Source organism: Pongo abelii, chromosome 1 (genome assembly GCF_028885655.2).
Source record: "Pongo abelii isolate AG06213 chromosome 1, NHGRI_mPonAbe1-v2.0_pri, whole genome shotgun sequence".
Classification (NCBI taxonomy): Eukaryota; Metazoa; Chordata; class Mammalia; order Primates; family Hominidae; genus Pongo; species Pongo abelii.
Genome location: NC_071985.2, coordinates 5791170 through 5808156, shown reverse-complemented (window position 1 = coordinate 5808156; position 16987 = coordinate 5791170). Strand labels below are relative to the sequence as shown.

General features: G+C 40.0%; 1 protein-coding gene across 4 annotated transcripts in view; it reads left to right on the top strand.

The window, feature by feature from the left end:
* The window catches only part of SDCCAG8 (SHH signaling and ciliogenesis regulator SDCCAG8), a 265497-nt gene that overhangs the window by 51632 nt on the left and 196878 nt on the right, over positions 1 to 16987 (top strand). For all 4 annotated transcript variants that reach the window (XM_054550178.2, XM_054550173.2, XM_009247821.4 and 1 more), the window contains exons 8-9: positions 67 to 255; positions 8823 to 8961. In XM_054550178.2, the coding sequence (XP_054406153.1) occupies positions 67 to 255; positions 8823 to 8961 (328 nt within the window). The remainder of the gene's footprint in view (positions 1 to 66; positions 256 to 8822; positions 8962 to 16987) is intronic.

Sequence of the window (16987 nt, the reverse complement as noted above, 5' to 3'; positions counted from 1 at the left end):
TGATTCATTTTAAAGTCATGTAATTTTACCTGGCCATTTTCTAGAATTTTTTCACCCTCTTTTTAGGAACGACTTAGCTGAATATCAGAGAACTTGTGAAGATCTTAAAGAGCAACTAAAGCATAAAGAGTTTCTTCTGGCTGCTAATACTTGTAACCGTGTTGGTGGTCTTTGTTTGAAATGTGCTCAGCACGAAGCTGTTCTTTCCCAAACCCATACTAATGTTCATATGCAGACCATCGAAAGACTGGTTAAGTAAGTATGCTTCTACGCACGGAGACTTTGGCAATATGGAAAATTCTGCCTTTAAAGGGGCATTGTGTTCTTTTAGCCCTATGCTAAGTCACATGTGATTATTGTTAATCTTCAAATACAATGGATTTTAAAAGGTTCCTTCATTGTAGCTTCCTTGAAGACAAATGGGTAGGTTCTGCCATGTCACCATGTCACTTTGAACAGAAACCATGCCACTTTGAACAGATAATAGTATCTCTTGGTTTCAGTCCATCTTCCAGTGAGAGAATTGAACTAGACAGTTCCTTACAATTCTGTCCAGTTCTATGAATCTATGATTACAAATCTAATACTATTCTTAACAAAACTGAATGTAATAGAAATTCCTTTGGTTTTGCCATATCTTGGATTTTTCTGCTGTACTTCAGGTAGAATGAGTTATTACCACATCTTCATCATGTGTCTGTTGTAAGGAATATTATAAGGACCCACTGTATCCCACTATTGATATTTGAGGGTTAACTGAGAACAAGTTACAGATGACCTTTTGTGTTGTCCAAGTTTTCATCTAAGCTGAGTGAAACAATTCTCTCTGTACATCTGTTTTGTTCTGTTTTCACTATTCCAGAGGAGACCTTTTCCTGTGAAAATTTTATTCAGTGGAAATTGAGAATTATTATGTAATATAGAACCCAGTGGCAGTTTATAGTGTATGTTCTTCCATGTCCCCTACTTTTCTCTGTGCTCAGTGTCACCTCTCTCTATCTCCTGTGCTCACTTAAATAACCCCAGACCACTTCCTTTTAGAAGAAGTCTCTCACCAGCTCTGCCCCATTTTGTCCTCAACTGACTTAGGTTCCTTTCTTCTGTGGTCATTAAGATCAGACCGATTTTGCTCCATGTCCTGACCTTCAACAAATTCCTTTTCTTCTCTGAGCCTGGCATCTTCTGTTGTTTGGAGGAAAGTACCTGCTTCTTGAGATTTAAGACCTTTCTGGGATTTTACTAAGGCAGGTTAGCCTGTGACCAGAAGTACTGCTTTTGAAACTGACTGCTTGGGTTCATATTCTGGTTCTACTGCCAACTTACCATGGAACCTTGCAAAAGTTACTTAACCTTTTTGTGCCTCAATTTTCTCATTTTTAAAATGGTGACATAAGTACCTAACTCACAGAGTTACCTTCAGGGGTCACTAGAGAAAACCTATGTAGTGCTTAAAACACTTCCTGACATATAGTAAATGCTCAATAAATATTAAAACCATTCTGTACCTTCCATACTCCCAAGAATGATCAATATGTCTTGTAGCTGTGGTTTCCACACATGGCTGACCCACTCAGGTGGGGGGTGGGTTGCTGTTGTTTTTGAGTTGAGGTCTCACTCCATTGCCAAGGCTGGAATGTAATGGGACAATCATAGCTCACTGCAACTTTGAACTTCAAGTGATCCTCCTGTCTCAGCCTCCTGAGTAACTGCAGACATGTGCCGCCACACCCAGCTAATTAAAAAATTTTTTTTTGGTAGAGATGGGGTCTCACTGTGTTGCCCAGGCTGTTCTTGAACTCCTGGCTTCAAGTAATCCTCCCACCTCAGCTTAAAGTATTGGGATTACAGGCATAAGCCACCACACCTGACCTAACCTACTGATTGTTATATGAACATAGAATTTCCAGTGTAGACTGACTGGTAGTTTTTTTTGTTTGTTTGTTTTGTTTTTGTTTTTTGAGATGGAGTCTCTCTCTGTTGCCAGGCTGGAGTGCAGTGGCGCAATCTCGGCTCTCTGCAACCTCCGCTTCTTGGGTTCAAGTGATTTTCCTGTCTCAGCCTCCCCAGTAGCTGGGACTATAGGCACCCACCACGATGCCTGGCTAATTTTTGTATTTTTAGTAAATACAGGGTTTCACCATGTTGTCCTGGATGGTCTCGATCTCTTGACCTCATGATCCACCTGCCTTGGCCTCCCAAAGTGCTGGAATTATAAGTGCCAGCCACCACGCCCGGCCCGACCAGTAGTTTTTATGATCTATACTGCTTGGTTCTGTTTTTGTTAAGTATTTTAAGTATTCAATATGTTATTAATTTATTCATATATACTCAATATAACTATTAAATATGTATTAACTATTTTCAGATACAACGAACAAATGTAGTAAACATTTATTATATGTCAAGGACTGTGCTAGACAATTTAAGAACATAATTTTTAAAAATCTTAAAGCATTCATGAGGTAGATATTATTACCCCCGTTTTATAGCTAGGGAAATTGGGGTTCAGAGAAGTTAAAAATTTGCCTGTTTATATTTGAAAAACAAGAACAGAACTGTACCTTACAAAAATAAATTCATGGTAGTTTAAAGGTTCAGATGTAATTCAGACTATAAAAGCTTTAGAAATAAATATAAAAAATATCTTATAGTTGTGGGTTATAGTCCTAAGGATGACGTGAAAAGTGGAAGTCATAAGGGAAAAAAAGATACATTTGTTTCTATTAAAAAATAAATTCCTTACAATAAAACATTACATATTCAGTTAAAAGGCTGAGAAAAAATATTTGTACTATACATGACAAAAGACCGATGGAATAAATTTCCTTTGAAACAAACAAAAAGGACAAGCTGCCTAGTTGCAAAGTAGGTAAAGAATAGAAATCAGGGAGCAATAAAAGAGGAAGATGTCAGCATATGAGAATGTATTTATTCTATTAGTATTTGAGGAAATACAATCAAAAAAGAACAACCCATCAGACTGACAAAATAGAACAAGATTGATAATTTCAAGAGTTGGGGAGGTCATGAGTACACAAGTATTTTCACACTGCTGGTGGGTTCATAAATTGGAAATACTTTGGAAGTAAATTAGTACTGTCCATTCATATTCAAATTGTGCATTTCACTTTTCAAAATCTACCCTCAAGAAAAAAACTCATGTACATGCATAATGGGGTATGTATAGGGAATGCTTTTTGCAGCATTGTTTATAATTATGTGAACAACCTAAATATCGTTCAAAGGAGAGTAACTAAACATGGTTTAGATAAACTATGACATTTTGTGCATAGTGTGTAAAACGAAAGTAGTTCTATGTGTATTAATGTTGGACAATCTCCAAAATATATTGTTGCAAGAAAACAAAACAAAATGGCTAAAGATACATCTAGTATGAAACCTTTTATATTTTTTAAGTCCATATACAACCATACTACATTTTTCCCCTTCGAGGTTCATAGATATGCACAGAAAAATATTTGAAAGAGTAAACACCAAATATTTAACAGAGATTACCACTAGAGAGGTGGACGAAGGCAATGAAATTGAAAGGGTGTCAAATAGGCCTTTAACAATATTGGTAACTAATTTTGCAAGGAGAATATCGTTTAAAAATTAATTTTAGAAAGAAGAAAGCATATGAAAAGTTGCACATAAAAAGAGGCAGAGCTTAAAACTAGGTAGTCTAGCAAAACTAATAAGCCAGGCACCATGGCTCATGCCTGTAATCCCAGCATTTTGGGAGCCTGATGCAGGAGGATCACTTGAGGCCAGGAGTTTGAGACCAGTCTGGGCAACATAGGGAAACCCTGTCTCTACAAAAAATTTAAAAATTAAAAAAAAAAAAAAACTCAACCAACAGATAACAAATTATTATGTTGCCTTTTATATTATCCTTCTAGATTATGAAAAAATATTTTTAAAGGAAGCTATAATGTTTCGGTTACTTCCAAGCCTGGCAGTCATTCAGAAATTAAGATTCTTGATCAGTTATGTATTCCTTTGTCTCTATCCTAAATTTGAGCTTTTAGCCTCTTAAAGTAAATGTCAACCTACTTAGTTCAATTTTCTGCCTTGTCAGCATATCACTGTCTCATGTTCTGCTTTAATGACAGAAAGGATATTAAACCTATTAACACTGAACGGTTTCTGCTTTTATTGTCAGGGAATTCTTTTTCTGTATCATTCTCTTGGCCTAACTTACTAATGTAGAGTGCTGAATATTGAGTGCTATGCTAACTTTGAAGAGTGTCCAGCACCTTTTGGGTTTGGATTTCTAGTTTTATGTATAGTTGGAAGCCTGACCCCTCCATAAACTGTTATCATATTAGCTGAATGACTTTAACATGGAATGTTTAAAAATGATACCTTAAATATGATAAATCAAAAATTTCCTTGTAAATGTGGTATTGTGACAGCAGCTTTCAGCTCCTTTGTTGCATCCTTTAGCATTTACTATTTTGAATATATATTCATGACACAAGAATGGCTTGATGGCCGGGCATGGTGGCTCACACCTGTAATCCCAGCACTTTGGGAGGCTGAGGCAGGTGGATCACTTGAGATCAGGAGTTTGAGACCAGCCTGGCCATCATGGTGAAACTCCATCTCTACTAAAAATACAAAAATAGCTGGATGTGGTGGTGCACGCCTGTAATCCCAGTTACCTAGGAGGCTGAGGCAGGAGAATTGCTTGAACCTGGGAGGCGGAGGTTGCAGTGAGCCAAGATTGCGCCACTGCACTCCAGCCTGGGCAACAGAGAAAGACCTTGTCTCCAAAAAAAAAAAAAAAAAAAAGAATGGCTTATACAGTTGACAAGGAGGGGATCAGGCATGACTTGGAGACTAGGCCACCCATATGTTTCTGTGGTTTCTTAGGACTCAAGGACTTTTTGGAGAATATACTTAACAACTGTTGATGACATTGGATGTATTTTGACGTTGATTTGAAGTCTTCATATTGTTTCTGACCTTTCGCCTTTCACTTGGCCTCTTTATGCCGTGAGGGAGGTAGGAGCAACAGTCGCCTCTTTTTCTTGCTTAATGATCGAAATAGCTTCACATGGTAATCAAGATGGAACTGCTTAAATTCCTTTCTGTAGCTCACAGTACCTTGGAGAAGTTTCACTATACTTTTCAAAAAAGAGAAATGATTCCAAGGGTACTTTTGTGGGGCTTTAGTCCAGGTTGTGATTTTGGAGTGGATCATTGGCCTGCTCTGCATAGTTGGCTTTAAAAGACTACAGCAGGAACTTCCCAGAAATGAGGAACAAAGAACTGTTGTAGTCAGCCTTCTAGACTTTCTTTTTAAAAACGGTGTAGTAACACTTATTAGTGATGCCTAATAATGCTTAAAATTAATAATAACTGGAGTAATTTAGAAATTATAAGACATTTCTTAGCCACTCCACATTTCAAGGTGAAGCTCATGCATATACAGTAGACCAACTCTTTTGCTTAAACACTTGGCTGAGATTGTTAAGGGACTTTCTCAGTCCTTTTGGCCCTGATTGCTGTGCTAAGTTTCTTAAATATTACATGCTCATTAGTGCATGTAAGTACGTGCTTTTCACCCCAGAACACTCATGATCTTTACATCATCTTTCTGCCTCAGCTGCTCTTTCATCTGGATCATGGAATGGTGCAGGGTTAACACAGTGTTGCTGGCTTTGCTTCAAGAAGCTCCTTGAATACATTCATCAACACATTCACATGGTGTTTCCAAGCACTCACGGAACACTTGCCATGGAGGATGGTAATTTGGAGAACTGCCCTTTCACTCTCACATTGATATGCCACATGTATCTGTACAGCTTCCCATTGTGAGAGCCTCATTCAGGTGTGGCTCTGGGCTGGCCCTGTGGACTGCGGGACCTAGAGCAGGACTGTAGCTAACTGGGCAGTTACCCTGGGTGGCTGGAATCGGCTGTTTCTGAAAGGCAGATTATATAAGTAGCACTGTTAGTCCCAGGGGATAAGTGGGCTAAAAAGTGAAAGCTCAGACAAGATGAAGCCAGATGGACACAGGAATAGAGTAGGAAGCAAGGCCTTGTGTTGAGGAGAGGGGACTGCCAGCCCAGGGCTCTTTCTAAAAAAATTATTTGTGGGGTTGCTTGCTGCTATTTGTTATGTGGACTGGCTGAGTCAAAACCAAACCAAACCAAAACCAAGATTTAGTAACACCTGAGTGAATGAGTAGATAATCCTAAATGCCAAAATGATTACCTACCTGCAAGCTTCCCAGGTGGGCTCAAAGCTACCTTGAAGCATGCGTTGCATTTGCCTTACAGAAAGGTGGAGTGTGTCAGCCCAGTGGTTACATGGAGTTTTGAGTGTAATCGTTTTGTGGTCTCACTGTTGAATGATGGGCTTAACAAGATATCTGTATATTGGAGTTTTATATTTGATAATTTCTGTGGTTCCATAGTGTAAATTTGGGGAGTTAATATTCTGAAACACTTTTGAACCAGAACAACTGAACTCTAGTTTCTAATTCAAAATAGGTAATGTTTGCAGCTTGGACCATGAATGTTAGAACTGAGAGGGAGCTCTACTTCACCTCTTTTGACACTGTCCTATAGCAGACTGTTTATTCATTTATTTGTTTTCTTGTTGTTTATTCTGTTGAGCATCTACTGTGTGACAAACACTACTCTTGACAAGAGGATATTCTGAAAAGAGATAAAGTCTATTAAACATAAGTTTCCCATAAGCAGCAAGTTTGTTAGATTTTTATCCTGTTGTGGATCTGTATGTTTGCATACTTATAAACACTGAGCTTTTTTGATCATTCTTTTTTGAGATGGAGTCTTGCTCTGTCACCTAGGCTAGAGTGCAGTGGCACGATCTCAGCTCACAGCAACTTCCACCTCCCAGGTTCAAGCAATTCTTGTGCCTCAGCCTCCCAAGTAGCTGGGACTACAGGTGCGCACTACCACACCCAGCTAATTTTTGTATTTTTAATAGAGACAGAGTTTCAGCATGTTGGTCAGGCTGGTCTGGAACTCCTGACCTCAAGTGATCCGCCCACCTTGGCCTCCCAAAGTGCTGGAATTACAGGCGTGAGCCACTGCGCCTGGCCTTTGTTGTTCATTCTTTTTCTGTGGAACTTTGGCTTTGGTGATTGCATGGTATCAGGAACAGATGAGAATCTCACTGAATAGTTAACTTTTGCTCTTCATTAAGTCTTAGTGATTTAAGAAAGGTGACTGTAAGATGCCTATATTGACTTGCTGTCCTTAAAGAGTGAATTTTTCTTTTCTTTTGGAATCATAGATCCTAAATGGATTGCATATCCTTGATAAAGCTAGACCTCTTTTACATTATAGAACTTTTATGGAAATGCAAATAGACATATATATTCAATTTTGCTGGTGTTTATTTTTTTACTTAACTAGGATAATTTAATCTTGCCTTGATTCTTCCACTTTGTTACATAGTAATTGTGTTTGATTATATTCGATTAAAACAATTTACTTCTTTTTTCATTTCCTTGGAAGAAAAATTATTTTTATCAATTTAAAACAAATCAGGAAATTCTAAAGTGAAGATCACTCTGCTTTCATGAATTTTACATTTGCAGCAACTTATTCTTTTTTAAACAAAAAGAGCTTTTATGAAACTGCTAATAATTGTAACTTTGTTCAGTATTACGTTTCTTCAAATGTGGCTGCTTTCCAAATACCACAAATAGTTTATTTTACCTTTAAGAGATGTTTTAAATTGAATCATTGGTTAATTCTGAAAGTAATTCAAGCAGAGTTTATAATCCTCTAAACTATGACTCTTTAAAACTTGCTAATTTAAAAAAAAATCATAGTTGGCCCTTTTCTCATAGTTTAGAACTTGGCAATGAAAAGGAAACTGCAAGCATTTACTTCAACTGAATTTGAAACCGTGGTTTAGTCTTCAACTCTTTAACAAAACAGGGAATACCATATGTAACAGTCCAACATACATTTTTTGCTTGTTGTGTCTTGAAAGTTTCCTGCCTCACTTTCTCTTTGTCTACTGGATATTTTTATTCAGTTGATAAATTGCAAATATCCTAGAATATTTTATATGGGACTTATTTAATCTATGAGATTGTATCCTTGCTGTTTTACATGCCAGAGCATTTTGGCATTTGGTTCACTTCTACTCCCAATAAACAGCTTAGGATAGAGTACTTCTGAGAATTGCTGAAGAGGGGTGGGTCTTGGCAATGATCAAACCCAGTGGGATAAGATTGTGTTAAATTGTGAATGTTATATGCATAGCCAGGAGATTTGAGGAGTTCAACAGTACTAATCATTGAACAACAACAAGTGTTCATAAGTAACTGAAAGAATGTAATTGAAAGAGAAGTGCAAAAAAGAGGATAGTGGAGAAAGATAAAAAGGAAAGGACATATATTTGTTCAAGTAAATGAGAATCTGCTGCACGGACAAAGCCTCAGTCCTTCCTTAAAATGTTGACTGCTACCTTGATTTACAATTCGTACCTTCCCTATTTTGCTGCATTTTTCCTTTTCAGCACCTCCCCCAATTTTTAAAAAACTAATTTGCTCTTCTCTGGGCTTTCCCTGCAGCCCTCTCCACAACAGATGATTGTCCCACACAGATGCAGTCCTGCCACAAAGGCTCTTAGCCTTTCTGGCTGCTCTGCCTGCCGCTCGCCAAGTGAGGACAGAGGGTCTTTCTCTGGGGTGTGCTTTATTTAATATGTGCTCAGCCGGCCTACCCTGGCTCTTCTAATACATATTAATACTTTCTTCTCCCTGACTTATGAGGACATGATCGTTTGATCATTTCTTGTTTTGAATGTTCTTTTTGTGCTGACAGAGAAAGAGATGACTTGATGTCTGCACTAGTTTCTGTAAGGAGCAGCTTGGCAGATACGCAGCAAAGAGAAGCAAGTGCTTATGAACAGGTGAAACAAGTTTTGCAGATATCTGAGGAAGCCAATTTTGAAAAAACCAAGGCAAGTCTAATAAGATGCAAATAAAAGTGTCTTTCTTTTTTTTTTCTTTTTTCTTCTGAGTATTTATTTGGTTATTCTTCTATAACTAAACTCTGTTTTTCAAACACACAAAGTGAATTATCAATCTGTTAATGTTGACTTTTCTGAATTAAACAAATTTGCTATTTGGAGAATTCTTACTCCTCTGCAAATACTGTTGTTGTATCACTGTTCAGAGAATGTAGTACAGTATAATACTTTGAGAGACGTATATGCTTAATCTTTTGATTTGCTGATAATTTGCAATGCTGCAAAAATCTTAACACCCAGGCATTAGTTTGTGTATGTTCGTATATGACTAAAGACAATGTTTTTCCTCAATAATTGGGAAGTTTTGAGAAAATCCAAATATACCAAAGACAATAATATATACATATTTAGTAGCATTTTTTTTTTTTTTTGAGACAGGTTCTTGCCCTGTTGCCCAGGCTGGAGTGCAATGGCACGATTGCGGCTCACAGCAACCTCTTCCTCCTGGGTTCAAGTGATTCTCCTGCCTCAGCCTCCCAAGTAGCTGGGATTACAGGCACGGGCCATCATGCCCAGCTAATTTTTGTATTTTTAGCAGAGATGGGGTTTCACCATGTTAGCCAGGCTGGTCTCGAACTCATGACCTCAGGTGATCTGCCCACCTCGTCCTCCCAAAGTGCTGAGATTACAGACGTGAGCCACCGCGCCCGGTCTTAGTAGCATCTTTGAGTCTGGACTTACTGTAAGATAACTCAAACATACTTAATGAGAATAACAGTTTATACTTAGTGATCAGACGGTGTTATAGGCACTTTGAAGAACAGGAGGTTACTGTTGATTCATTACTGTATTTGGGGACCACACCATAATCTGTTAAAGTTGCATGTATTTTCCCTAGACACTCTAGCATACAATTCAAGTTCTTAATGGCCACATGTAGCAAATATTGGACAGTGCAGATATAGAGCATTTTCATTATCATGAAAAGTTTTGTTGGATAGCACTGGTCTAAACCATATACAAATCTCAGTGTTTTATTAAAATATTAGGGCTACATTACTGGGTATATACCCAGAGGAATATAAATCATTCTGCTGCAAAGACACATGCACGTGAATGGTCATTGCAGCACCCTTCACAATAGCAAACGTAAATGATGGAATTGATGGAATCAACCTAAATGTTCATCACTGACAGATTGTTTAAAGAAAATATGGAACACAGACACCATGGAATAGTATGCAGCCATAAAAAGAGTGAGATCAGATCTTTTGCAGGAACGTGCATGGAGCCGGAGACAATTATCCTTAGCAAACTAACGCAGGAACAGAAAGCCAGATACTACATATTCTTACTTATAAGTGGGAGCTAAATGATAAGAACTTACGAGCACAAAGTAGGAAACCACAGACAGTGGCATCTCCTTGAGGATATAGGGTGGGAGGAGGGAGAGGAGCGGAAGAGATCACTATTGGGTACTGGGCTTAATACCTGGATGATAAAATAATCTGTATAACAAAACCCCATGACATGAGTTTGCCTATGTAACAAACCTTCACATGTACCCCCGAACCTAAAATAAAAGTTAAAAAAAAATTAGGGCTATTCAATTCTGCATTAAGCCTCTTGTCAGCCATTGCTATGTCCATTTGTCTTTATCCAGTTCATCCATAACTCTTCCCATTTGACCCTCCTGCTTTCTGAAACTTAGGTTCAGTTATGACCAAACTCCCCAACATACTGTTTCTTCAAACTCTCCTGTTTCTTCATTTGTTGTGAGCTCTAGCTGTCCCTCGATACCATGACTTTCAAAACCTTCAGTGACGGCCCTTGTGTCAGTCAAGTCGTCTTATGTGGGTGTGATGGAGGAAACCCCAGTTACTTCACTCCTGACTGCCATTTCCAGGGCTTTGTTTTGGCACTTACTCTCAGGTCCTATTCCTCTTTGAAATTAAGCTACCACTCTGTGTTAATCTGTTTTGCATTGCTATAAAGAAAGAGCAGAGACCAGTAATTTATAAAGAGAAGTAAGTGGTTTATTTTGGCTTATGTTGTGCAGGCTGCATATGAAGCATGGTGCCAACATATGCTTCTGGTAAGGCCTCAGGAAGCTTTCTCTCTGACAGCAGGCAGAGGGGAGCAAGCCTCACAAGGGAGCAGGACTGAGCGAGGAGGAGAGGGGCCAGGCTCTTTCTAACAATCAGACCTCAGGATAACTAATAGGGCACCAAGCCATTCATGAGGGATCCACCACCATGACCCAAACACCTCCCACCAGGCCCCACCTCCAACACTGGAAGTCACATTTCAACATGAGAGATTTGGAGAGGACAGATATCCAAACCATATCACACTCCTCTTTGAAATCAGTGTTGTCTCTCTTCTCCCTAATCAATAAAATCTCTCAATTGAGAAGGCGCTTTTTGACCCTTTCTATTTTATTTTATTTTTATTTTTATTATCCTTTTTTTTGAGATGGAGTTTCATTCTTGTTGCCCAGGCTGGAGTGCAATGGCGCAATCTCAGCTCACTGTAACCTCAGCTTCCTGGAATCAAGTGATTCTCCCACCTCAGCCTCCCAAGTAGCTGGGATTACAGGCATGCGCCACCATGCCTGGCTAATTTTGTTTTTTTAGTAGAGACAAGGTTTCACCATGTTGGCCAGGCTGGTCTCGAACTCCTGAGCTCAGATGATGCACACATCTCGGCCTCCCAAAGTGCTGGGACTACAGGCGTGAGCCACTGCACCTGGCCCCTTTTTGAAAGTTTTAACATCTGACCCTTTCCCCTTCATTCTATCTCTTTCTTCATCCTTAAATGTTTGAATTTCCATGTTGTTGATACACAAAACACTAATACTCTTCAGCTTCCTTAACTCTACTATATCCCCTACTTCTACGCTAACCTCCCACATGAACTGAAGTGCCCCTAAGATCTCAAACTCTGAAACCACACTCTCTGACTAGGGCCTTTTCTCTTCTTTCCTCCCTATCAAAGTTAAATCTACTCCATGTCTTCATTTTCGCCTCTAGTTCTTCAGCATTCTTTCGTTTTATCTCTCATTTTATCTGTTGTGTCCAGGCTGGTCTTCTTTTCTTCCCATTTAAATATAAATTTTACCATCTCAAATTGAACTCACATATTCACTCTCCCAAATCTGCTACGCCTTCTGTATTCTCTTACTGGATGGCACTTTTATCCACTAACATGCTCTGATCAGAAAACTGTATTTCACCCTGTCCTTCACCCCTAACTTTTAGCCAGTCACTAAGTACAGATCTGAGTTTCTAACGTTTTCTTGAATTCTTTCCCTCATTAACACTTTTCTTATGGAAGCTAAGTAATCTCTGGATGTATCTATTACACTTCTTCCTAGCTTGCCTCCCTCCTTCGTTCCACTCCCTACACTGCAGCCGGAAGCCATCTTTCTTAAAGACACATTTGATCATGTGACTCTGATTTAAAATCCTTCGGTGAATTTTCACTGCCTTCAAGACAGTCTCCACATTCTTTCCCATGCCCGTGGTCTGTCATAATGTGGCTGCCTTTTGTCCTCCAAGGCTGCTGCTGCTTTCCTCCTCTCGCAGCCTGTCTCCCAGTACACTCAGCTATCATCAAAGGCAGGAGGGTTTAGGGGGTGAACATGGGCCTACTAGAGTTAGCCAGACCTAGATTCAACTTCTGGCCCCACCATTCACTGGCTGTGTGACCTCGGACAAGTTACTTTAACTTCTCTGTGTCCCAGTTTTTCCTCATGTGTAAAATGCAGAAATGTGTGACTCCTAGGATTGTGCATGAGTACTGCATTTTAAAATGTGTATTGGTTATCTTATACAAACCCAGGCAGGCACAAACTATTTTCTCAATAAATAGCAGTGGTGTTGATAACCCTGCTGATTATCCCATCCTCTCTCCAGCCTCTGAGTCTTTGTATGTGCCATGTGCATTCTTCTCTGCTCCAGTGCCTGTATATTACTCTAGCCTTACTTGTCTTAGCCTACATGGTACTCCCTCTAGGAAACCTCTGATCTCCCCTGTCTAGATTTGATGTACCCATTATATGCCTTTATAGCAGGGTTTTTCAACCTTGGCGCTATTGACATTTCGGGCTATGTAACTCTTTGTTTTGGATGCTGTTCTGCACATTGTAGGATGTTTAGAAGCATTCCTGGCCCCTACCTACTCAATGCCAGTAGCTTACCCTCCTCCCCCAAGTTGTGACAACCAAAGATGTCTCCAGACATTGTCAAATGTCCTCTGGAGGGCAAATTCACCCCCATTTGAGAACCACTACTTATATAGCATTTATCAAATGTATTATTATTGCTTGTTTGTCTGTATCCTTCATTAAACTTCAAAAAAAATATTTCAGCTTTTATTTTCGATACAGGGGTACATGTGTAGGATTGTTACATGGTAGACCCAGGTATTGAGCATAGTGCCCAGTAGGTACTTTTCCAGCTCATGCCCCCGCTCTCCTCCCACAAGTTGTCTGCAGTGTCTGTTGCTCCCATGCTTATGTCCATGTGTACACAACGTTTAGCTCCCATTTATAAATGAGAGTATACGGTGTTTGGTTTTCTGTTACTGCATTAACTTGCTTAGGATTATGGCTTCCAGCTCCATCTATGTTGCTGCAAAGCACATGGTTTCATTCTTTTTTATGGATGTATACATTCCCTGGTGTATATGTACCACATTTTCTTTATCTAATCTGCCATTGATGGGCACCTAGGTTGATTCCATGTCTTTTTTTTTTATTTTTTATTTTTTTGAGACGGAATCTTGTTCTGTCGCCCAAGCTGGAGTGCAGTGGTGTGATCTTGGTTCACTGTAACCTCTGCCTCCAGATTCAAGCGAGTCTTCTGTCTCAGCCTCCCAAGTAGCTGGGATTACAGGTGTGCACCATTACGCCTGGCTAATTTTTGTATTTTTAGTAAAGACAGAATTTTGCCATGTTGGCCAGGCTGGTATTGAACTCCTGACCTCAAGTGATCCACCCGCCTCGGCCTCCCAAAGTGCCGGGATTACTGGCGTGAGCCACCATACCCGGCCTCCATGTCTTTGCTATTGTGAATAATGCAGTGATGAACATTTGAGTGGATGTATCTTTTTGGTATAATGATATATATCCCTTTGGGTATATACCCAGGAATGGGATTGCTGTGTTGAATGGTAGCCCTATATTAAGTTCTTTGAGAAATCTCTGTTAAACTTTAAAATTGTCACCAAGCCAAGGGCTTGCTTCCCTATGCACATAGAAGCCAATGCTATGGCACTGGCTTTTAAGAAAATACAAGGCTTTGTTGCAAGTTGACTGGCAAGGAGGCAAGAGGCCACACTCCAATCTCTCTCCTTACCCTGTGGCAAGGTCAGGAAGATTGGTCTCGGAGGCATTTCGAAGTAGCCCCAGGTGATACCAGTGCAGCCAGTCTGCCAGGGTGCTGGTATTCACAATGAGGAGGTTAAACATCTCATGTACCCCACAAATATATGCATCTACTATGTACTCAACAAAAATTAAAAATAAAGTAAAAACAATTAGGAGGTTAAAGCTTTTTCCCAGTGCACATGCCTGGACTACATGACTTGCAATTTTGGCTTAGTGCTATCTGTAACAACTTAAACAATGGTTAATCAGTCTGCGCTAGTCCCTTGGTGACAAAATCTCTGGCATTACGGAATTTCTCCATCCTGATCACTGTTAAATCCATAGCATCTGGCATAGATCTCAGCACATAATAAATAGGTACTCAGTAAATATCCACTGAGGAAGGAAATTGCAACTCAGTTCTCACTAGCACTCTATAATTCCTTTATTCTTATCTTTCCAGCTTACCTACTTTGCCAGCAAAAGTACCCAGTGAAAATTAGGCCCAATCACACTTTTTTTTTTTTTTTGAAGGCTAGTTTGAGCCTCCCAAGCATTGCTGAAGGAAGTCATTTAACAAAGCCACTTAATAGCCAGGCACAGTGGCTCATGCCTGTAATCCCAGCCCTTTGGGAGGCTGAGGCAGGCGGATCACGAGATCAAGAGATCGAGACCATCCTGGCCAACATGGTGAAACCCCGTCTCTACTAAAAATACAAAAATTAGCTGGGTGTGGTGGCGCACGCCTGTAGTCCCAGCTACTCGGGAGGCTGAGGCAGGAGAATCGCTTGAACCCGGGAGGTGGAGGTTGCAGTGAGCTGAGATCATGTCACTGCACTCCAGCCTGGCAACAGAGTGAGACTCCATCTTAAAAAAAAACATCCACTTAATGAGTTCCACTGAAGAGTAATACTAGTCACCTTCAGTGGTTGTAGGTACTGTTGAACAATTCCTTTCTCTGCAGTTGAAGACCTTATATACTCTAGCCAGGAACTCCACTTTCCTCACTTTTCCAACTCCACTGCTGGCACCTCACTTTCATCGGATGACCTACTTCTCACTTTACTAAGATTAGGACCAACTGACAAGAGCCTCCTCGGCATCTTCTCATCCCTCGAATGTCTCCTCTCCTCATGTCTCTTTTCTTTTCTGGCCCTCTTATTTCCCAAGATGAACATCTTTCTCCCAGTTTTTGATGTCTCCCACTTCTATGTCATCACATTTTTCTTGCATCCTTTATCCTTTTCTCTCCACTGTTTTTCCCCCTCATCCTTCCCATAGCCTTTGTTTAAGTAAACAAAAAGCAGCTTTGCTGTGATCATCTTTCACTTTGTTTATTACCATCCATTCCTCATCTCACTGGCAGACATCTCACAACAGTTGTCCACCCTGGTAGCTTTCCTTTCACTTCTGAGCACATCGTAGCCAGGCTTTGAACAAACTGTAGCCTGATTTCTTGTTACTGAAGTGCTCGCTTAATGATCACTGGTCACTTCCTGATTACCAAACCCAGTGACCTCATCTCAATCCTCATTGGACTTAAACTCTATAGATTTGGAACCCTGTTAACTATCCTATCATAACATACCATCTCTTTCCTTTGATTTAGCTGATATATTACTCTCATGGGTCCACATTGTACCATTCTTGTCTACTCTTAAGTCTCTTTTAACTTGTTTCTTGTTTTCCACAAGTCTTAAGTGTGGACGTTCCTCAGAGTTAGTTCGCAGCCCTCCTCCCATGTTGCCTTGACTTCCTGGGATTCATTTCTCCTCACGTGGCCAAATATTACCAGTGAATACGCCCACATTATGCCTTTAGCTTTAACTGCTCTTCTGAGCCCCAGCCCTACATGTTTTGCTGCTACTAGATCTTTTTTTATGGATGATACACTGCTGGCATCTGAAACTTTACACAACCAAACCGTTCATTGGCTCCACCTTCCCATCTACCACTCCTTTTCTTTCTACCATTTTCTCTATGATCGTCTTCAAACAAAGGCATCACCATCTTGACCACAGTCCTGGCTTGCGTTCTTTAAAACATCTCGGTTCTTCCCTATGCTTGCTCTTGACATTCCATCAGTTCCCAAGCTCGCTCGCTCTCTCTCTTCAGAGTCAAATTTCTATTTAACTATGCCTATCTTTTCATTCTTATACCACTGCCCTGGTTCAAGTCTTCACATCTTCACATGCTTTTTTTTTTTTTTTTTTTTTTTTCAGAGACAGGGCCTCACTCTGTCACCCAGGCTCGGTGGTGCGGTCATATCTCACTACAGCCTTGCACTCCTGAGCTTAACTGATTCTCCCTCCTTGGCCCCCCAAAGTGCTGGGATTACAGGTGTGAGCCACCGTGTCCGGTGGTATACTTCACGTATTCTTATACCGAGTATGCAGACAATTACAATAGCTTTCTAATTGGTTTCCCTCAAATTTCATCTAATTCCAGCATACTTTTCACAGTGCTCTCATAACATTTATAATTCCTAAGTTATAAATCTCCCTGTTTAGGTAGCTCCCCTCTTGCAGTAGAATAAAAGACAAATCTGGCCCCATTCTAACTTTGCTAGTCTTCTCTTTCACTCTGCTCTTTCATATCACCTTCACTGTTTCCAGAACATGACTTACAGTTGGCCATTTTCATTGA